This window comes from Pseudophryne corroboree, chromosome 8, assembly GCF_028390025.1.
Source record: "Pseudophryne corroboree isolate aPseCor3 chromosome 8, aPseCor3.hap2, whole genome shotgun sequence".
In the NCBI taxonomy this organism is placed as follows: Eukaryota; Metazoa; Chordata; class Amphibia; order Anura; family Myobatrachidae; genus Pseudophryne; species Pseudophryne corroboree.
This window is the reverse complement of record NC_086451.1, coordinates 379,193,558-379,216,910: the sequence shown is the minus strand read 5'-3', so window position 1 is coordinate 379,216,910 and position 23,353 is coordinate 379,193,558. Positions and strand designations below refer to the sequence as shown.

At 46.8% G+C, this 23,353-nt stretch overlaps 1 protein-coding gene across 1 annotated transcript in view; it reads right to left on the bottom strand.

The window, feature by feature from the left end:
• Window positions 1-1,256: 1,256 nt before the first annotated feature.
• Window positions 1,257-23,353, bottom strand: part of RSPH6A (radial spoke head 6 homolog A) — a 75,503-nt gene continuing 53,406 nt past the window's right edge. Inside the window, exons 6-7 of the mRNA XM_063937611.1 lie at window positions 21,141-21,258; window positions 1,257-3,048 (exon numbers count right to left, since the gene is read on the bottom strand). Of these exons, the coding sequence (XP_063793681.1) occupies window positions 2,814-3,048; window positions 21,141-21,258 (353 nt within the window). The 3' untranslated portion in view covers window positions 1,257-2,813. The remainder of the gene's footprint in view (window positions 3,049-21,140; window positions 21,259-23,353) is intronic.

The following is a 23,353-nucleotide window of genomic DNA, read 5'->3' as shown; positions in this document are numbered from 1 at the left end:
TCTGTGAGATCTGGCAGGGGTTAAATACATCCATATAGCCTCAAGGGCTATATGTGATGTATTTTTAGCCATAAAAAGGTATTATACATTGCTGCCCAGGGCGCCCCCCCAACGCCCTGCACCCTCCGTGACCGCTGTGTGAAGTGTGCTGACAACAATGGCGCACAGCTGCAGTGCTGTGCGCTACCTCAGGAAGACTGAAAAGTCTTCTGCCGCCTGCTTCTGGACCTCTTCCATCTTCGGCATCTGCAAGGGGGGTCGGCGGCGCGGCTCCGGGACGAACCCCAAGGCGAGACCTGTGTTCCGACTCCCTCTGGAGCTAATGGTGTCCAGTAGCCTAAGAAGCCAATCCATCCTGCACGCAGGTGAGTTCACTTCTCTCCCCTAAGTCCCTCGATGCAGTGAGCCTGTTGCCAGCAGGACTCACTGAAAATAAGAAACCTAAAAAACTTTTTCTAAGCAGCTCTTTAGGAGAGCCACCTAGATTGCACCCTGCTCGGACGGGCACAAAAACCTAACTGAGGCTTGGAGGAGGGTCATAGGGGGAGGAGCCAGTGCACACCACCTGATCCTAAAGCTTTATTTTTGTGCCCTGTCTCCTGCGGAGCCGCTAATCCCCATGGTCCTGACGGAGTCCCCAGCATCCACTAGGACGTTAGAGAAATTGGGATAACATTATTTTGATCAGATCTTAGTACGGGTGGGTAGGATACAGCCAATACTATAGGCAATCTATAGTGTTAAATATTAATACGGTATTCCATGTTCTGCAGAGTGGGAGATTGTGGATTGCATTTGGAAACCCCCCTCTAGAAATCCTGCATTTGCCACTGCTTATAGACCCTAAAATGTGTCTCTGTGGAAGCATCTTAAACACATCTATAAATGTTTTTAATTTGACCAGCATTGCCAATGCTATAATAAACAGAATTTGGCTGGCAGTGAAGTCTCCTCATTTATTGACATGAACAGCTCTTGTAAAGGACACCGCGGGTAACCCCACCATTGAAACTAATGGAGGAAGCTGTGCGATGCGCTGTCTGCCAGCTCAGACGCGCAAAGCCAATCAGGAGAGTGCCACGAAGTGGCGCTTCCTGATTGGCTGAAGGGACCTTTCTGTGACAGGAGTCACGGGGGGGTCTTTGCATTCGGGGAAAGGGGTCCCATGTTTACCCTTTCAGTCCGTCTGGTTCGGGTAAATGCGTTTTTTTGTTTTGCCAAGTACGTGGATTACAATAAAAGAACCGGACACTGGATCAGGTGAGTATAATTTTATTTTCAGGTACCCCGGACGTCGACATTGGAGACGTGGCCATAGTCGGCGTGTCAACATAGGTAAGTATGTGTGTCGGCATGTATGTAATAAAGTTATACTTTCACGGTGTCTGTGTCCTGTTTTTATTTGGGTATTTTTTTTGCAGTAGAACTACAGGTACCAGCGGGCCCGTTTCCCCCCCGCATGCTGGTACTTGTGGTTCTCCAATTACCGGCTTGCGGGGGTGGCATGCTGGGACTTGTAGTTCTTCTGAAAAAAACAATATTCTTACATTTTCAACAAGGCTATCAGCCCCCCATCCACAGCCCTTGGATGGGGGGACAGCCTCGGGCTTCACCCCTGGCCCTTGGGTGGCTGGGGGGGGACCCCTTGATTGAAGGGGTCCCCACTCCTCCAGGGTACCCCGGCCAGGGGTGACTAGTTGGGTATTTAATGCCACGGCCGCAGGGCGCTGTATAAAAGTGACCCCCGGCTGTGGCATTATCTGTCCAGCTAGTGGAGCCCGGTGCTGGTACAAAAAATACGGGGGACCCCTACTCTTTTTGTCCCCCGTATTTTTTGCACCAGGACCAGGCGCAGAGCCCGGTGCTGGTTGTTTAAATACGGGGGATCCCGTCATTTTTTTTCCCGTATTTTGGCAACCAGGACCGGCACAAAGAACCCGAGGCTGGTTATGCTTAGGAGGGGGGACCCCACGCAATTTTTTTCCGGGTTTTTTACCGTTTTTTAAACATTTTTAAAAATCTAATCAAAATCCGTCAAATCGGCCGTTTTTCGACACCGGGACTGTCGAATTCGTTTTTTATTGAATATGTCGAATTCCGGCACCCACCTGCCGGAATTCGACGGTCGAATTGTGTCGAATTTAAAAACGGGCGAAAAAGTGCCACAATTCGCCCGGAATTGCATATACCCCTAAGTGGTAAATTTACTAAAGGTTCTAAAAATGAAAAGTGGTGATGTTGTCCATTGCAATCAATCAGATTCTGCCTATCATTTTCAAAGATGCAATAGAGAAATGATAGACAGAATCTAATTGGTTCTTAAGGGCAACATCACCACTTTTAATTTTTAGAATCTTTAGTAAATTTACCCCTAAGTATGAACCACAGGCGTTACTAGTATGAGAATGTTAAAATAAATACCATAAAGTGTGTCCTACTGGTATAAGATATAGGATGTGTTTGAATGTAGCGTCTGAAGATGGATCTTGTACATGTGACGGGCTGCTCTCCACCTGCTGCTCTTTGGTGTTGTTTTATGTATATGTACATCAGTTTGATTACATAACTTTAACAACTTGTCTATCACTACTGTTGGATATTGTATTACATATGAAACCTTTCCTGATTGAGTCACCTCATGTTGTGCTGTGTGGGAGATTGTTTACTTGCAGCGCCTTGTCTTTTTGTCTTGTGTTATATTTGTGTTTCACGCTTCTATAGATGTGTGTACCACATGTGCAGCCAGCCAACTCTCAAACAAACAAAACTTTATTTCATATATTACTTAAAGAAACAAAAAGTAAGGAACTGCATTAGTCATCGTCCTCTTCCTCTTCTTCTTCCTCTTCCTCCTCTGCCTCTTCTGCAGCAGCCGCAGCCTCTTCCTGTGCGGCCTTCAGAGCTTGTTCCTCCTCTACTGTAGGGTCTAAACCTTCACTAATCTCTGGTCCACTTGGGTACTCCGACTGGGGTGGAGGAGGAGCAGGGGGGCTGTATACCTCAGGGCTGTATTTTACTCCCCAACCAATGTAAATGTTTTCAAATTTTCTGTGAATGTACCAAAAGGAAATGTTAGTTGTTGTAAGGAAGGCGTTTAGTAAACACATAATGATGCTATGCCTCATGAATTATGCATTTCTTGACTGTTCACAATATGAATGAGTTAGGAGGATGTCTGGAGACCTTTATTGAGTTTATTTGAGGGACAGGACGACACCATATTTATATATCTGTTCCACCATTCTGAAGTGTGAGGCACCCTAAAGAGTACTGATTAACTGGGAACTACCCAAAGATATTCTGTTAAGCAAGACATAATAAAAAGTTGTGATTACTAGTTTCTATGAGAACATTTTTATTTTATATTTATTCTTTGTACAGATGTCAAAAACCCATAGAATATTTACAAATACTTTTACCAACAGGCATGTGATCCAATATGGAATCTAGGTCTTTAGAAATAAGGTCAGTCACTTGACCAATAAGATGATCCAGTTGGCAGTGTTTTACTGAGAGTCCTTTTAAAGCTCCCAGGGGCTTTTTACATAGACTACCTACGTATGCGTAACTCCCAACCGTCCTGATTTTGGTGGCACAGGACACACTTATCAGGCACTATCCCACTGGTGGTTGTTGGGGAAGTGTGTGTGTGTGGGAGGGGGGGGAGGGGGGTGTTTGTGTGTGAAGGGGGTTGGCAAGCCCCATGTAACCCGCTGCTTTGCTTGGCAGAGCAAGCAGTGAATTATAGATGCCATGCAGCATCTATTCATTGAGGAGAGGGACTGAGGCCATGCCCTGCAGCCACATAGAGCTCTGGGCATGCTCCCAGCAAGCTGAAACTTGGAGGCGTGGCTTGTGGGGGTGGCATTTTCTGTGAGGTCACACCATTTGCCAAAGGGCAACTCCCCTTTTTGATATGCACATTTGCTAATATCTCTATTTCTCCTACGTCCTAGAGGATGCTGGGGACACTTCAAGAACCATGGGGTATAGATGGGATCCGCAGGAGACATGGGCACTTTAAGACTTTAAAGGGGGTGTGAACTGGCTCCTCCCTCTATGTCCCTCCTCCAGACTCCAGTTTAGAATCTGTGCCCAGTGAGACTGGATGCACACTGAGTTTCTCTAAAAAAGACTTTTGTTAGGTTTATTATTTTCAGGGAGACCTGCTGGCAACAGGCTCCGTGCTTCGTGGGACTGAGGGGAGAGAAGACCTACTTCTGTGAGTTTCAAGGCTCTGCTACTTTGGCTACAGGACACCATTAGCTCCTGAGGGTCTGAACGCTAGGTACGCCTAGATGCTCGTTCCCGGAGCCCGCCTTCACCCCCCTTGCAGAGCCAGAAGTCAGAAGACAGGTGAGTAGAAGAAGATCGGAAAACTTCAGTAACGGCTTTGAGGTACCGCAGAGCGGCCGCGCTGCGCGCCATGCTCCCACACACAGCGGCACTACAGGGTGCGGAGGGGAGGGGGGGGCCCGTGGCAGCATTAAAATCCTCATATAAGACTGGCAAGGTGGTTTTTAAGTGCCAAGGCACTAAATCCAAGCCCCGCCAGTATAAATATTTAAAAAAAGAGCGGGGCTGAAGCGCGCCATTAAGGGGGCGGGGCTTAGCCCTCACAGCTCTCATCAGCGCCATTTTCTCTTCACAGAGCTGCAGAGACGCTGGTCCTTCCTCTACACTGCTGTATCAAGTAAAAGGATGCAAAGCAGGGGGGGGGGGGGCACAGTTATTTTGGTGCTATATATGTATTTATAAAAGCGCTAACAGGTCTGAGGCTTTGTATAAAGGTTTTCAGAACCGGGATAAGCACTGGGTTGTGAGCTGGCAAACTCCCTCTGTGTTTCTCTGACAGGCTTTACTGTGGGTCTTTCCCCTATATGCCCAGTGTGTCTGTGGGTGTCGGTACACGTGTGTCGGCATGTCTGAGGCTGGGTGCTCTTCCCAGGAGGAGGCTGGATTAGGGACAGAAACGGCTGTGGGAGTGACCATGTCGGCACCGCCGACTCCTGATTGGGTAAATGTGTTGAGTGCTTTGAATGCAAATGTGGCTCTATTAAATAAGAGATTTGATAAATCTGAGTCTCAGAACCAGGCATGGAAAAAATCCGTGGAGGATGTTTTGTCACAGGTCCAGACCCCCTCGGGGTCGCATAAGCGTTCATTTACCCAGATAGCAGATACAGATACCGACACGGACTCTGACTCCAGTGTCGACTATAGTGATGCCAGATTAAATCCTAAACTGACTAAGAGCACATGATTGTGGCGATAAAAGACGTGTTACATATCACGGAGGATCCTGCTGTTTCTGATACAAGGGTCTGTATGTATAAAGGAAAGAAACCTGAGGTAACGTTTCCTCCCTCTCATGAACTGAACTCGCTTTTTGAAAAGGTTTGAGAAAATCCTGACAAGAAGTTTCAGATTCCCAAGTGAATTCCGGTGGCATATCCGTTCCCCTCTGGGGTTAGGGAAAAGTGGGAGTGGACAAGGCTCTGTCACGACTGTCCAAAAAGGTGCTGCTTCCGTCCCCTGACGTGGCAGCCCTAAAGGAACCTGCGGATCGTAAGCAGGAAAATACATTGAAATCCATTTATGTCACTACAGGTACGCTGCTCAGACCTGCCGTTGCTTCGGCATGGGTGAGTAGCGCTATTGAAAAGTGGGCAGATAACTTGTCATCTGAGATAGATACCCTGGATAGGGATAGCATTCTTTTGACACTGGGTTATATCAAGGACGCTGCAGCCTACCTAAAGGAAGCTGCGAAAGACATTGGCCTTTTGCGATCAAGGGCCAATGCCATGGCAGTTTCAGCTAGAAGAGCATTGTGGATTCATCAATGGAATGCTGATGCTGACTCTAAGAAGGTTATGGAGTCTCCGCCATATAAAGGTGGTGTCTTGTTTGGTGACGGCCTCGCTGACCTGGTATCTACGGCTACCGCGGGTAAGTCATCATTTTTACCTTATGTTCCTGCACAACAAAAGAAAACGCACCACTATCAGATGCAGTCCTTTCGGCACAATAAATACAAAAAAGGACTAGGGTCTTCCTTCCTTGCTTCTAAAGTAAGAGGAAAGGGAAAAAGGTCACCGGCTGTGGCAGGTTCCCAAGAGCAGAAGTCCTCTCCGGCTTTTGCCAAATCCACCGCATGACGCTGGGACTCCTCTGCGGGAGTCCACACCGGTGGGGGCACGTCTCCAACTCTTCAGTCAGTTCTGGGTTCGTTCGGCCCTAGACCCATGGGTGTTAGAAATAGTGTCCCAAGGGTACAAACTGGAGTTTCAAGACGTCCCCCCTCTGCGATTTTTCAAATCAGCCTTACCAGCTTATCTTCCGGACAGGGAAGTAGTATGCGATGCGATACAAAAGTGGTGTCAAAATCAAGTCATTGTTAAGGTGCCCCATCACAATAGGGAGAAGGTTTTTATTCGAGCCTCTTCGTGGTCCCGAAGCCGGACGGCTCGGTCAGACCAATTCTGAACCTAAAATCCCTCAATTTCTATCTGCGAAAATTCAAGATGGAATCTCTCCGAGCAGTGATCTCCAGTCTGGAGGAAGGGGATTTTATGGTGTCGGTCGACATAAAGGATGCCTACTTACACGTCCCCATATATCATCCACATCAGGCTTACCTGAGGTTTGCGATTCAGGATTGTCATTACCAATTTCAGACGTTGCCGTTTGGTCTATCCACGGCTCCGAGGATTTTCACCAAAGTTATGGCGGAGATGATGGTTCTCCTGCGCAAGCAAGGAGTCACAATTATCCTGTACTTGGACGATCTCCTGATAAAAGCGAGATCCAGGGACCGATTACTGCAGAGCATTACGATTTCCATGACAGTTCTGAACAACATGGTTGGCTCCTGAACTTGCCAAAGTCACAGTTAAGTCAGACGAAACGACTGTCGTTTTTGGGAATGATTCTGGACACAGAATTACAGAGAGTTTTTCTTCCAGAAGAGAAGGCTATGGAAATTCAGAGTCTGGTCAAACAAATTCTGAAGCCGGCGAGAGTGTCAATCCATCAATGCACTCGATTGCTGGGGAAGATGGTGGCGGCCTACGAGGCCATTCAGTTTGGCAGGTTCCATGCCAGAGTGTTTCAGTGGGATCTGTTGGACAAGTGGTCCGGGTCCCATCTGCACATGCACCGACAGATAATCCTGTCTTCCAAAACCAGAATCTCACTCCTGTGGTGGCTGCACAGCTCTCACCTCCTAGAGGGGCGCAGGTTCGGGATCCAGGACTGGATCCCTTTGACCACGGTTGCGAGTCTCCGAGGCTGGGGTGCGGTCACACAGGGGAAAAATTTCCAGGGAAAATGGTCAAGCCATGAAGCTTGTCTACACATAAACATTCTGGAATTAAGGGCCATTTACAACGGCCTTCTACAAGCGGAACATCTTCTTCGCGATCTACCTGTCTAAAGTCAGTCGGACAACATAACGGCAGTGGCGTACTGCCAGGGCAGAACGAAGAGCAGAGCGGCAATGGCAGAGGCCACAAAAGTTTTCCGCTGGGCGGAAAGACATGTAAGCGCTCTGTCAGCGGTCTTCATTCCAGGTGTGGACAACTGGGAAGCAGACTTCCTCAGCAGACACGATCTCCATCCAGGAGAGTGGGGCCTTCATCAAGAGGTCTTTGCAGAAGTGACAAGTCGTTGGGGAATTCCTCAAATAGACATGATGGTGTCTCGCATCAACAAGAAACTTCCGAGATATTGTTCCAGGTCGAGGGACCCTCAAGCAATAGCTGTGGACGCCCTAGTGACACCGTGGGTGTTTCACTCGGTATATGTGTTCCTTCCGATTCCACTCAGTCCAAAAGTGATAAAGATCATAAGAAGAACAAGGGTTCATGCAATCCTCATTGTTCCAGACTGGCCAAGGAGGGCCTGGTATCCAGATCTTCAAAAATTGGTCATCGGAGATCCCTGGCCTCTTCCTCTACGAGAGGATCTGTTACAGCAGGGGTCGTGCGTGTACCAAGACTTACCGCGGCTTCGTTTGACGGCTTGGAGGTTGAACGCTGGATCCTAGCCCAAAAGGGTATTCCCAGTGAAGTCATTCCCACTCTTCTTCAGGCTAGAAAAGAAGTAACGACGAAACATTATCACCGTATTTGGAGAAAATATGTGTCTTGGTGTGAATCCAAGAAGGCTCCTTCGGAAGAATTTCAGCTGGGCCATTTTCTCCATTTTCTACTGTTGGCCTTGGCCTCTGCAAGGCGGGTGTCTGATTTGGCAGCTTTGTCTCACAAGAGCCCCTATTTGATCTTCCATGAAGATAGAGCGGAGTGAGAACTCGTCAGCAATTTCTGCCAAAAGTGGTGTCATCGTTTCACATGAACCAGCCTATTGTGGTGCCAGTGGCTACTGACGCCTTAGTGGAATCGAAGTTTCTGGATGTGGTCAGAGCTTTGAAAATTTATGTAGCCAGAACGGCTCAGATTAGGAAAAAGGAGGCTCTGTTTGTCCTGTACGATCCCAACAAGATTGGGGCTCCTGCTTCCAAGCAGACTATTGCACGCTGGATCTGTAATACGATTCAGCAAGCTCATTCTACGGCTGGATTGCCGTTACCGAAATCGGTGAAGGCCCATTCTACCAGAAAGGTGGGCTCGTCCTGGGCGGCTGCCCGGGGGGTCTCGGCATTACAGCTTTGCTGAGCAGCTACTTGGTCGGGTTCAAACACTTTTGCAAAGTTTTACAAGTTTGATACCCTGGCTAAGGAGGACCTCTTGTTTGGTCAATCGGTGCTGCAGAGTCATCCGCACTCTCCCGCCCGTTCTTGAGCTTTGGTATAAACCCCATGGTTCTTGAAGTGTCCCCAGCATCCTCTAGGACGTAGGGGAAAATAGGATTTTAATACCTACCGGTAAATCCTTTTCTCTTAGTCCGTAGAGGATGCTGGGCGCCCGTCCCAGTGCGTACTGTATCTGCAGTTGTTGGTTATGGTTACACACGTGTTGTGTTGCGTTTATAGTCAGCCTGTTGCTGTCGTTATTCATGCCGTTGCATGCGTTGGGTTAAATGCCATGTTGTACGGCATATTTGAGGTGTGAGCTGGTATGTATCTCACCTTAGTTTAAATCAAAATAAATCCTTTTTCCTCGAAATGTCCGTCTCCCTGGGCTCAGTTCCTATAACTGGAGTCTGGAGGAGGGGCAAAGAGGGAGGAGCCAGTTCACACCCCTTTTAAAGTCTTAAAGTGCCCATGTCTCCTGTGGATCCCGTCTATACCCCATGGTTCTTGAAGTGTCCCCAGCATCCTCTACGGACTAAGAGAAAATAAGAATTTACTTACCGATAATTCTATTTCTCGTAGTCCGTAGTGGATGCTGGGGACTCCGTCAGGACCATGGGGAATAGCGGCTCCGCAGGAGACAGGGCACAAAAGTAAAAGCTTTAGGATCAGGTGGTGTGCACTGGCTCCTCCCCCTATGACCCTCCTCCAAGCCTCAGTTAGGATACTGTGCCCGGACGAGCGTACACAATAAGGAAGGATTTTGAATCCCGGGTAAGACTCCTACCAGCCACACCAATCACACTGTACAACCTGTGATCTGAACCCAGTTAACAGCATGATAACAGCGGAGCCTCTGAAAAGATGGCTCACAACAATAATAACCCGATTTTTGTAACAATAACTATGTACAAGTATTGCAGACAATCCGCACTTGGGATGGGCGCCCAGCATCCACTACGGACTACGAGAAATAGAATTATCGGTAAGTAAATTCTTATTTTCTCTGACGTCCTAAGTGGATGCTGGGGACTCCGTCAGGACCATGGGGATTATACCAAAGCTCCCAAACGGGCGGGAGAGTGCGGATGACTCTGCAGCACCGAGTGAGAGAACTCCAGGTCCTCCTCAGCCAGGGTGTGCCCCTGACCAAGTAGCAGCTCGGCAAAGTTGTAAAGCCGAGACCCCTCGGGCAGCCGCCCAAGATGAGCCCACCTTCCTTGTGGAATGGGCATTTACATATTTTGGCTGTGGCAGGCCTGCCACAGAATGTGCAAGCTGAATTGTACTACACATCCAACTAGCAATCGTCTGCTTAGAAGCAAGAGCACCCAGTTTGTTGGGTGCATACAGGATAACAGCAAGTCAGTTTTCCTGACTCCAGCCGTCCTTTGAAACCTATATTTTCAGGGCCCTGACAACATCTAGCAACTTGGAGTCCTCCAAGTCCCTAGTAGCCGCAGGTACCACAATAAGCTGGTTCAGGTGAAACGCTGACACCACCTTAGGGAGAAACTGGGGACGAGTCCGCAGCTCTGCCCTGTCCGAATGGACAATCAGATATGGGCTTTTGTGAGACAAAGCCGCCAATTCTGACACTCGCCTGGCCGAGGCCAGGGCCAACAACATGGTCACTTTCCATGTGAGATATTTCAAATCCACAGATTTGAGCGGTTTAAACCAATGTGATTTGAGGAATCCCAGAACTACGTTGAGATCCCACAGTGCCACTGGAGGCACAAAAGGGGGTTGTATATGCAGTACTCCCTTGACAAACTTCTGGACTTCAGGAACTGAAGCCAATTCTTTCTGGAAGAAAATCGACAGGGCCGAAATTTGAACCTTAATGGACCCCAATTTGAGGCCCATAGACACTCCTGTTTGCAGGAAATGCAGGAATCGACTGAGTTGAAATTTCTTCGTGGGGCCTTCCTGGCCTCACACCACGCAACATATTTTCGCCACATGTGGTGATAATGTTGTGCGGTCACCTCCTTCCTGGCTTTGACCAGGGTAGGAATGACCTCTTCCGGAATGCCTTTTTCCCTTAGGATCCGGCGTTCAACCGCCATGCCGTCAAACGCAGCCGCGGTAAGTCTTGGAACAGACATGGTACTTGCTGAAGCAAGTCCCTTCTTAGCGGCAGAGGCCATGAGTCCTCTGTGAGCATCTCTTGAAGTTCCGGGTACCAAGTCCTTCTTGGCCAATCCGGAGCCACGAGTATAGTTCTTACTCCTCTACGTCTTATAATTCTCAGTACCTTAGGTATGAGAAGCAGAGGAGGGAACACATACACCGACTGGTACACCCACGGTGTTACCAGAACGTCCACAGCTATTGCCTGAGGGTCTCTTGACCTGGCGCAATACCTGTCCAGTTTTTTGTTCAGGCGGGACGCCATCATGTCCACCTTTGGTCTTTCCCAACGGTTCACAATCATGTGGAAGACTTCCCGATGAAGTCCCCACTCTCCCGGGTGGAGGTCGTGCTGAGGAAGTCTGCTTCCCAGTTGTCCACTCCCGGAATGAACACTGCTGACAGTGCTATCACATGATTTTCCGCCCAGCGAAGAATCCTTGCAGTTTCTGCCATTGCCCTCCTGCTTCTTGTGCCGCCCTGTCTGTTTACGTGGGCGACTGCCGTGATGTTGTCCCACTGGATCAATACCGGCTGACCTTGAAGCAGAGGTCTTGCTAAGCTTAGAGCATTGTAAATTGCTCTTAGCTCCAGTACATTTATGTGGAGAGAAGTCTCCAGACTTGATCACACTCCCTGGAAATTTTTTCCTTGTGTGACTGCTCCCCAGCCTTTCAGGCTGGCATCCGTGGTCACCAGGACCCAGTCCTGAATGCCGAATCTGTGGCCCTTTAGTAGATGAGCACTCTGCAGCCACCACAGAAGAGACACCCTTGTCCTTGGAGACAGGGTTATCCGCTGATGCATCTGAAGATGCGATCCGGACCATTTTTCCAGCAGATCCCACTGAAAAGTTCTTGCGTGAAATCTGCCGAATGGAATCGCTTCGTAAGAAGCCACCATTTTTCCCAGGACCCTTGTGCAATGATGCACTGACACTTTTAATGGTTTTAGGAGGTTCCTGACTAGCTCGGATAACTCCCTGGCTTTCTCCTCCGGGAGAAACACCTTTTTCTGGACTGTGTCCAGAATCATCCCTAGGAACAGCAGACGTGTCGTCGGAGACAGCTGCGATTTTGGAATATTTAGAATCCACACGTGCTGTCGTAGAACTACTTGAGATAGTGCTACTCCGACCTCCAACTGTTCTCTGGACCTTGCCCTTATCAGGAGATCGTCCAAGTAAGGGATAATTAAGACGCCTTTTCTTTGAAGAAGAATCATCATTTCGGCCATTACCTTGGTAAAGACCCGGGGTGCCGTGGACAATCCAAACGGCAGCGTCTGAAACTGATAGTGACAGTTTTGTACCACGAACCTGAGGTACCCTTGGTGAGAAGGGCAAATTGGGACATGGAGGTAAGCATCCTTGATGTCCAGGGACACCATATAGTCCCCTTCTTCCTGGTTCGCTATCACTGCTCTGAGTGACTCCATCTTGATTTGAACCTTTGTATGTAAGTGTTCAAATATTTCAGATTTAGAATAGGTCTCACCGAGCCGTCTGGCTTCAGTACCACAATATAGTGTGGAATAATACCCCTTTCCTTGTTGTAGGAGGGGTACTTTGATTATCACCTGCTGGGAATACAGCTTGTGAATTGTTTCCAATACTGCCTCCCTGTCGGAGGGAGACGTTGGTAAAGCAGACTTCAGGAACCTGCGAGGGGGAGACGTCTCGAATTTCCAATCTGTACCCCTGGGATACTACTTGTAGGATCCAGGGGTCCACTTGCGAGTGAGCCCACTGCGCGCTGAAACTCTTGAGACGACCCCCCACCGCACCTGAGTCCTGTACGGCCCCAGCGTCATGCTGAGGACTTGGCAAAAGCGGTGGAGGGCTTCTGTTCCTGGGAATGGGCTGCCTGCTGCAGTCTTCTTCCCTTTCCTCTATCCCTGGGCAGATATGACTGGCCTTTTGCCTGCTTGCCCTTATGGGGACGAAAGGACTGAGGCTGAAAAGACGGTGTCTTTTTCTGCTGAGATGTGACTTGGGGTAGAAAAGGTGGATTTTCCAGCTGTTGCCGTGGCCACCAGGTCCGATGGACCGACCCCAAATAACTCCTCCCCTTTATACGGCAATACTTCCATGTGCCGTTTGGAATCTGCATCACCTGACCACTGTCGTGTCCATAAACATCTTCTGGCAGATATGGACATCGCACTTACTCTTGATGCCAGAGTGCAAATATCCCTCTGTGCATCTCGCATATATAGAAATGCATCCTTTAAATGCTCTATAGTCAATAAAATACTGTCCCTGTCAAGGGTATCAATATTTTCAGTCAGGGAATCCGACCAAGCCACCCCAGCGCTGCACATCCAGGCTGAGGCGATCGCTGGTCGCAGTATAACACCAGTATGTGTGTATATACTTTTTAGGATATTTTCCAGCCTCCTATCAGCTGGCTCCTTGAGGGCGGCCGTATCTGGAGACGGTAACGCCACTTGTTTTGATAAGCGTGTGAGCGCCTTATCCACCCTAAGGGGTGTTTCCCAACGCGCCCTAACTTCTGGCGGGAAAGGGTATAACGCCAATAATTTTCTATCGGGGGAAACCCACGCATCATCACACACTTCATTTAATTTATCTGATTCAGGAAAAACTACAGGTAGTTTTTTCACACCCCACATAATACCCTCTTTTGTGGTACTTGTAGTATCAGAAATATGTAACACCTCCTTCATTGCCCTTAACATGTAACGTGTGGCCCAAATGGAAAATACGTTTGTTTCTTCACCGTCGACACTGGAGTCAGTGTCCGTGTCTGTGTCTGTGTCGACCGACTGAGGTAAATGGGCGTTTTAAAGCCCCTGACGGTGTTTGAGACGCCTGGACAGGTACTAATTGGTTTGCCGGCCGTCTCATGTCGTCAACCGACCTTGCAGCGTGTTGACATTATCACGTAATTCCCTAAATAAGCCATCCATTCCGGTGTCGACTCCCTAGAGAGTGACATCACCATTACAGGCAATTGCTCCGCCTCCTCACCAACATCGTCCTCATACATGTCGACACACACGTACCGACACACAGCACACACACAGGGAATGCTCTGATAGAGGACAGGACCCCACTAGCCCTTTGGGGAGACAGAGGGAGAGTTTGCCAGCACACACCAAAACGCTATATTATACAGGGACAACCTTATATAAGTGTTTTCCCTTGTAGCATCTTAATATATAATAATATCGCCAAATAAGTGCCCCCCCTCTCTGTTTTAACCCTGTTTCTGTAGTGCAGTGCAGGGGAGAGCCTGGGAGCCTTCCTAGCAGCGGAGCTGTGTAGGAAAATGGCGCTGTGTGCTGAGGAGAATAGGCCCCGCCCTCTTTTCGGCGGGCTTCTTTTCCCGTTTTTCTGACAACCTGGCAGGGGTTAAATACATCCATATAGCCCCAGGGGCTATATGTGATGTATTTTTAGCCAGCATAGGTACTTTCATTGCTGCCCAGGGCGCCCCCCCAAGCGCCCTGCACCCTCAGTGACCGTTGGTGTGAAGTGTGCTGAGAGCAATGGCGCACAGCTGCAGTGCTGTGCGCTACCTCATGAAGACTGAGAAGTCTTCAGCCGCCGATTTCTGGACCTCTTCTCTCTTCAGCATCTGCAAGGGGGTCGGCGGCGCGGCTCCGGTGACCCATCCAGGCTGTACCTGTGATCGTCCCTCTGGAGCTAGTGTCCAGTAGCCTAAGAAGCCAATCCATCCTGCACGCAGGTGAGTTCACTTCTTCTCCCCTAAGTCCCTCGTTGCAGTGAGCCTGTTGCCAGCAGGACTCACTGAAAATAAAAAACCTAACAAAACTTTTACTCTAAGCAGCTCTTTAGGAGAGCCACCTAGATTGCACCCTTCTCTGCCGGGCACAAAAACCTAACTGAGGCTTGGAGGAGGGTCATAGGGGGAGGAGCCAGTGCACACCACCTGATCCTAAAGCTTTTACTTTTGTGCCCTGTCTCCTGCGGAGCCGCTATTCCCCATGGTCCTGACGGAGTCCCCAGCATCCACTTAGGACGTCAGAGAAAAGGATTTACCGGTAGGTATTAAAATCCTATTTTCATTTTCAAGAATGTTATGAGCTACTTGCTAATTATCTGTTAATCTGAGAATGGATTTTTTTCTCCCTACATGGTGTTTACATCTACTGCTTTATTTATGGATCGTCATAGGATTTAATTACTAAAGCAAAGTAAGTGTTTTATATCAAATTTTAGAAAATTTTCTTTTACTGCTCAGTTTTGGGACTATGCAGTATACTTTTGGAAATAATTTATTAAATATGAAATAATTATTCATTATGTATTTTTGAGAACTAATTATTCTGCAATTATTCATGTTTGTATTATTTCTGGCTGTGTGTGTATGCTTTAAAAGTGTATGTGTATAATAAATGTTAAGGTATTTTCACATAATCATGGTTTATTAGTATATTCATATATTATTTATATGCAGTTGATCTCTTATTTGTGGAACCCTACCTTGGATAGACATTAACTGCAGCAATTTACAACTGAAATTGAGTCATCTTCAGTTGTTTTGTTATCTAAGGTAATTGACAGTTACATGAATGTAGTTTGTATGAACTACGTCAGATAAATAATTTATATAATTGTGACACTACTTCTACTTAATGAAGGATAATGCTAAACCCAAAAAAACATATTCTAAAGAATGCTCTTAAGTGGACTCTTTAATCTTTCAGATAATTTAGGAAAACCTTCCAGATCAATGAAACATCCTTAATGTACTTAAATTACTATAGAAACCTTTTCATTCACTTCAGCAGAATCTGCGTTGTAAGCTTAAAAGTCTTTGTGGACAATAATGTTTTACATACTTAAATATACAAAATATATATATATATAGGGCTGCCCACTCTCGCCCCTGATCTTTGCTTTGGTGATAGAACCTAGCGTGAAAACTTATATATACCTACAGCTAGAGATAAATCTCAAACTGTATATATATCTGGCGCTAAAATAATGTATGGTAGTAATTTACCAGATGGTAATCAGTGAAAATTGTGATCTCTAGGGCTGCTGAGCAAAAACAGCTGGTTAGGCTGAACAACTAATTGAAATACAAAGGAGAAAGAAATGCTCTGCGCACCAAAAATCACTTTGAATTGATTGATTGATTAATTAAGTGCAGTCTAGCAAGGAGAATGATTGACTCAATGAAACTTGACCTTTTTTATAGTGAAAAATATTTTATAAAACAGTTAATGACACAAAACAAAGTAAATAAGACAAACAATACATATATATATATATATATAGCAGTATAAAAACCGGAGGTATTTCACCTCTTGCAAGTGTAAATAGAAACACTGTATCTAACTTTTATAAACGTGCTGTTTAAACAGCATACACTGTATCTAAAATGCAGATCGGATATCTTAAGTGAAAGAGGCTCTATACAAAGAGCAACAATCGATTCTAACACTGGCGTCCCAGTGTGGAATCAAATAAAATGTCCACAGATGGCTCCACAATAAAATTATTAGAAGCAAAGCAAGTAATAATAGTTACCCTCGTGCTGATTCCTGAGATGTAATGCAGAGTCCTGTATGCATTTGCACGGGGAGAATGTAAAGATTGGTAGTTGCTGCCACAATGGTAATTAAAAGACAGACTTGTTGGAATATTTATTCTCCGTAATAATAGCCGTCAGTTGACCGTCAGATGATGACATGTAGGGAGTTTCCCAGCAAGGGACCTGATCCGTATGGCTATCGGTAACAGCATGGAACGGCAAAACCGCTGATGGCTGGCGCCGCACTGGTGTCACAGCGGAGATCCGTCTATATCCAGCTTGTCGCAGCGGGATTCTGATGTAGAAGTGCCGTTAGCAGCTGGACTCCCTTTAACCTCACTGCGGAGGTATAATTACTGTAGGTCACTTGGCTTAGATGTGGACGGAACCGGAATAGCAGGACCGAGATGGTAGGAGCCCGTCTGTGGAGTAACTGATATCCACTGCACTGCACTCGTAGAAAGGGGCGTCAACGCGTTTCGTCTCCTAGCAACGGAGACTTCCTCAAGACGTCCTTCCTCGTCTTGAGGAAGTCTCCGTTGCTAGGAGACGAAACGCGTTGACGCCCCTTTCTACGAGTGCAGTGCAGTGGATATCAGTTACTCCACAGACGGGCTCCTACCATCTCGGTCCTGCTATTCCGGTTCCGTCCACATCTAAGCCAAGTGACCTACAGTAATTATACCTCCGCAGTGAGGTTAAAGGGAGTCCAGCTGCTAACGGCACTTCTACATCAGAATCCCGCTGCGACAAGCTGGATATAGACGGATCTCCGCTGTGACACCAGTGCGGCGCCAGCCATCAGCGGTTTTGCCGTTCCATGCTGTTACCGATAGCCATACGGATCAGGTCCCTTGCTGGGAAACTCCCTACATGTCATCATCTGACGGTCAACTGACGGCTATTATTACAGAGAATAAATATTCCAACAAGTCTGTCTTTTAATTACCATTGTGGCAGCAACTACCAATCTTTACATTCTCCCCGTGCAAATGCATACAGGACTCTGCATTACATCTCAGGAATCAGCACGAGGGTAACTATTATTACTTGCTTTGCTTCTAATAATTTTATTGTGGAGCCATCTGTGGACATTTTATTTGATTCCACACTGGGACGCCAGTGTTAGAATCGATTGTTGCTCTTTGTATAGAGCCTCTTTCACTTAAGATATCCGATCTGCATTTTAGATACAGTGTATGCTGTTTAAACAGCACGTTTATAAAAGTTAGATACAGTGTTTCTATTTACACTTGCAAGAGGTGAAATACCTCCGGTTTTTATACTGCTATATATATATATATATATGTATTGTTTGTCTTATTTACTTTGTTTTGTGTCATTAACTGTTTTATAAAATATTTTTCACTATAAAAAAGGTCAAGTTTCATTGAGTCAATCATTCTCCTTGCTAGACTGCACTTAATTAATCAATCAATCAATTCAAAGTGATTTTTGGTGCGCAGAGCATTTCTTTCTCCTTGGTGATAGAACCGTTAGCAGCCCGTATCCGGGCCTCGGCCGATATTGGGGGGCTGGAGGTGGGGGGCTCCGTTTACAAGATCTCCCTGTTTGCAGATGATGTCCTCCTCTCGCTTTCCTCACCGCACACTTCTCTGCCGAACCTTTTCAACCTTCTGAGTATGGACATATATCGGGTTATAAAGTTAATTGGTCTAGAACGGAAGCTCTCCCCTTCCACGTTCCTCCTAACCACCTGTCCCGCATGCAATCCAACTTTAAATTTTCTTGGTGTGCTTCTAAAATCCGATACCTGGGGATCTTTATTACGCGCCGCTACGGAGATCTGTATGGGGAGAAATTCTCCCCCCTGCTTATAAACATTAAGGCCGATCTCCATAAATGGCAGTCCTTGATTATATCCTGGCTGGGTCGTATCATAGCTCTGAAAATGAATATTATCCCCCGCCTACTTTATATGTTTCAGACGCTGCCTGTGAAAGTTCCGGACTCTGTCTTGGCACAAGTTCACTCTTGGTTTGTCCGCTTTGTCTGGAGAAATAAGGTCCCTAGGATAGGTTTCTCCACTCTACGCAAACCAGTACAGGATGGCGGTCGAGGTTTCCCGGATATCCGCCTTTACTACCTGGCCACTCATCTTAGCCAAGCTGTTGCTTGGTTCGCCCCTGCTCAGAATGTCCGATGGCTCCAACTGGAATCTGCACTGGGCCACACTATGTCCTTGTCGTCCTTACTCTTATCCTCCCCCAAATCTAGATCTCCTCATTTGCAAATGCACCCTGTGCTGGAATTCTCTTGCCAGATATGGGACTACTGCACTCGTCGCTTCCACCTGCTGTCATCCCCCTCTTCGCTTACCCCCCTATGGGATAACCCTTCTTTCGCCCCGGGTCATTCTCGGACTCGCTCTCGTCTATGGTCGGAAAGGAATATCCGCTTTGTTCTGGATGTACTGTCGAAGGGCGCCTGCCCGCCTCTATCGGATATCATGACAAAATATAATTTCCCGGAAGCGAACCCCTTTACCTATTTCCAGATAAGACACTTTGTCTCTTCTCTATCGAATTCTTCCCCGTTCCAACCTTTATCCACTCTGGAGTCTTATTGCTATCATAAACCGCTCGCCCGAGGAATTATTTCCCTACTATACTCCCTTCTTCAGGAGCGGGATCGGTTGACGACCCCGGCTTTTGTACTTCAGTGGGAACGGGACCTAGGACCACTGCCTGCTGACCACGATTGGTCGGACGTCTTCACTGCTGCCGCAAAATCTTCCATCTCAACCCTAGTAAAGGAAAACGCCTACAAAATATTATACAGGTGGTATTTAGTCCCCTCTAGACTCCATAAAATGTTTCCTTCCTCTTCGCCCACGTGCTGGAGAGGTTGCGGCGGCCTCGGCTCTTTCCTCCACATCTGGTGGACGTGTCCTAAGATCGCGCTATTTTGGGACTCAGTCGCGCACCTGATAAGTACAGTGCTCCATACCCAGGTATCTAAAGACCCTTGGTCTTTTCTGCTGGGCCTCCCCATTGTTAACATACCTCCAAGCTCCGGTAAACTACTAACGCAGATCTTAAATGCTGCTCGATGCTCAATTGCCCTCCACTGGAAACAGAGGGAGGCCCCCCCTATTAAGCGGGTCATTGATAAAGTATGGTACTTCGCAAGCATGGAAAAAATCACTGCATACCTCCATAACAGATCTTTCCAGTTTCTTTTGATTTGGGAATTATGGTTCGAATCTCAAGCTCCCACCCGTAGAATACGCTCCCCTGAGGGTTCTGTGGCCCTCCTACTGTGACTTTTGTAATCTCCTAACCTATCGGGTAGACATGGGACCGTTCTTAATATTACCTTTTCGTGTATCTCAAATGTTACCTTCTATTTTGCACTAGCGCTCCGAGTGGCATTTGCTAGATAAGGAGACGCACTGGCGGACCCTCCAACTCTGTCTTTTCTCCCTCTACTCTATACCTTCCCCGTCTTTTCCTTCTCTTCTTTTCTCCTCCCTTGCCTTTTCTTTATCCTTCCTCTCTTTCCTGGTACAGTCACGAGATTATTCCTGGGTTCCTATTTCATCGGTTTGCCTCTGTTACTCCCGATGTATATTTTATCTTTATTTCCTTTTATTATCAATGTAATGTCTTTTATTATGGGAACCCTATGACCTCTTTCTTAAGGTTATATTTCTGCTCTATGTATAATGTTGCTTTATGGATATGCTCTCCCCACGTGTTGTGGGGGGTTAATGTTATCCCTTATAACCTGAAAATTAAATAAACAATTTAAAAAAAATATATATATATATAGCACTCATTTTCCAAATTAAAAACTGAATTGGTTCATGTGGTAGGTACACTGTCCAACACAGAGTATCTAACATTACCTAAAACAACATAACAGCTTAATGACTGATTTTGGGGATTGATGCTGTATGGGGACTAAGAATTCTGCACCTCCCTCCACTGTTGTGTCATTGGGCCATCATAAGCAGATTTGGAATTTAAAGCTCAGGTAACTGTCGGCTCTACAATGTAAATCTGGACCGCTTTCAATATAAGAATTGGAAATAAAAAATGTATCTGCCATGTTCAATGTATTTTCCAATCAAAATCTATTTCACAGATCTAGACATGTCTACATACGTTTATGTTAAACTAGTATTTTGGACGCATCATTTCGAAGGTCACTAGTTATCGTGCCCGTTGTTTCAGATTTTTCTTCTCTTTCCTCTTCTCCATCTCATTGTTCTCTTTTTCCCATATGAATTTCTATCTCTCATCTCTGTCCCTCCCCTCTGTCCCTTCTGTCTGTCTCCCATTATTCATCTTTCCCTCATCTTATTCTTCCCTTCCTCAGTTTCTCTCACACACTCATCTTTGTTCCATCTCACTCCATTTCTCTCTCCCATCTCTGTTCCTCAAACCCTATCTCTCTCTCATCTCTCTCCCCCTAACCCCTCCAGAAGAAAAGCCCCATCCCAGCTCACATGCACTAAGCACATTAAACAGAAATTAATGAAAGTAGGATGTATGTCTGTATATCTCCAGATGAACAATAGTTGGGTCATGTCCAGATGTGGCCATTATGGGCTTGAGACCTTCAACCTGTAATATGCCTCAACATGATTATTCACCTGTTCTCCAACACTCACCTCTTATGATTTATTAATTGGACAAAATATAAAAGGAGCAAACACTAGAATTTCAGAAAACTGGAGGTATCCGATAACGTACTTAGAGCTGGCAATGGTGTATGCTCCAGGCCATAAGTTGGAACGGAGAACTGCAAGAGCATACTGAGGGATGAGATGGGAAGATAGAGAAGCTGTCCATGGAGGTGTATTGTTGATCTCTGCAAGAAGAGAAGTGGAGATTGAGCCTCAGTTTTTAGTATGAGAGACCCAGTTTATGAAGACAGGGTAGAACATTTTGGGTTAAGAATAAGAAGAAATAGCACATCACGACTTAGGTAATAGCTATGTGGCTATGACAAGAGGAGAACACCATAATACTGGCAGCCATTAGGTCTTGCCTGGCTGTTATACTGATGCAAAACCTAACTGGAGAGGACAATGGTTGGTAATTTACTAATATGCCCACAGCTAGATCAGATTATAATGGAGTTTAACAGGAAATTCTATGGAATTTCCAATGATCTCTTTAGCACTTCCATTGACTGTATTCTGTATTTTTTTTTATCAAAATGGAAATTGGATTAAAAAAAATAAGAATTTACTTACCGATAATTCTATTTCTCGTAGTCCGTAGTGGATGCTGGGGACTCCGTCAGGACCATGGGGAATAGCGGCTCCGCAGGAGACAGGGCACAAAAGTAAAAGCTTTAGGATCAGGTGGTGTGCACTGGCTCCTCCCCCTATGACCCTCCTCCAAGCCTCAGTTAGGATACTGTGCCCGGACGAGCATACACAATAAGGAAGGATTTTGAATCCCGGGTAAGACTCATACCAGCCACACCAATCACACTGTACAACCTGTGATCTGAACCCAGTTAACAGCATGATAACAGCGGAGCCTCTGAAAAGATGGCTCACAACAATAATAACCCGATTTCTGTAACAATAACTATGTACAAGTATTGCAGACAATCCGCACTTGGGATGGGCGCCCAGCATCCACTACGGACTACGAGAAATAGAATTATCGGTAAGTAAATTCTTATTTTCTCTGACGTCCTAAGTGGATGCTGGGGACTCCGTCAGGACCATGGGGATTATACCAAAGCTCCCAAACGGGCGGGAGAGTGCGGATGACTCTGCAGCACCGAGTGAGAGAACTCCAGGTCCTCCTCAGCCAGGGTGTGCCCCTGACCAAGTAGCAGCTCGGCAAAGTTGTAAAGCCGAGACCCCTCGGGCAGCCGCCCAAGATGAGCCCACCTTCCTTGTGGAATGGGCATTTACATATTTTGGCTGTGGCAGGCCTGCCACAGAATGTGCAAGCTGAATTGTACTACACATCCAACTAGCAATCGTCTGCTTAGAAGCAAGAGCACCCAGTTTGTTGGGTGCATACAGGATAACAGCAAGTCAGTTTTCCTGACTCCAGCCGTCCTGGAAACCTATATTTTCAGGGCCCTGACAACATCTAGCAACTTGGAGTCCTCCAAGTCCCTAGTAGCCGCAGGTACCACAATAAGCTGGTTCAGGTGAAACGCTGACACCACCTTAGGGAGAAACTGGGGACGAGTCCGCAGCTCTGCCCTGTCCGAATGGACAATCAGATATGGGCTTTTGTGAGACAAAGCCGCCAATTCTGACACTCGCCTGGCCGAGGCCAGGGCCAACATCATGGTCACTTTCCATGTGAGATATTTCAAATCCACAGATTTGAGCGGTTTAAACCAATGTGATTTGAGGAATCCCAGAACTACGTTGAGATCCCACAGTGCCACTGGAGGCACAAAAGGGGGTTGTATATGCAGTACTCCCTTGACAAACTTCTGGACTTCAGGAACTGAAGCCAATTCTTTCTGGAAGAAAATCGACAGGGCCGAAATTTGAACCTTAATGGACCCCAATTTGAGGTCCATAGACACTCCTGTTTGCAGGAAATGCAGGAATCGACCGAGTTGAAATTTCTTCGTGGGGCCTTCCTGGCCTCACACCACGCAACATATTTTCGCCACATGTGGTGATAATGTTGTGCGGTCACCTCCTTCCTGGCTTTGACCAGGGTAGGAATGACCTCTTCCGGAATGCCTTTTTCCCTTCGGATCCGGCGTTCAACCGCCATGCCGTCAAACGCAGCCGCGGTAAGTCTTGGAACAGACATGGTACTTGCTGAAGCAAGTCCCTTCTTAGCGGCAGAGGCCATGAGTCCTCTGTGAGCATCTCTTGAAGTTCCGGGTACCAAGTCCTTCTTGGCCAATCCGGAGCCACGAGTATAGTTCTTACTCCTCTACGTCTTGTAATTCTCAGTACCTTAGGTAT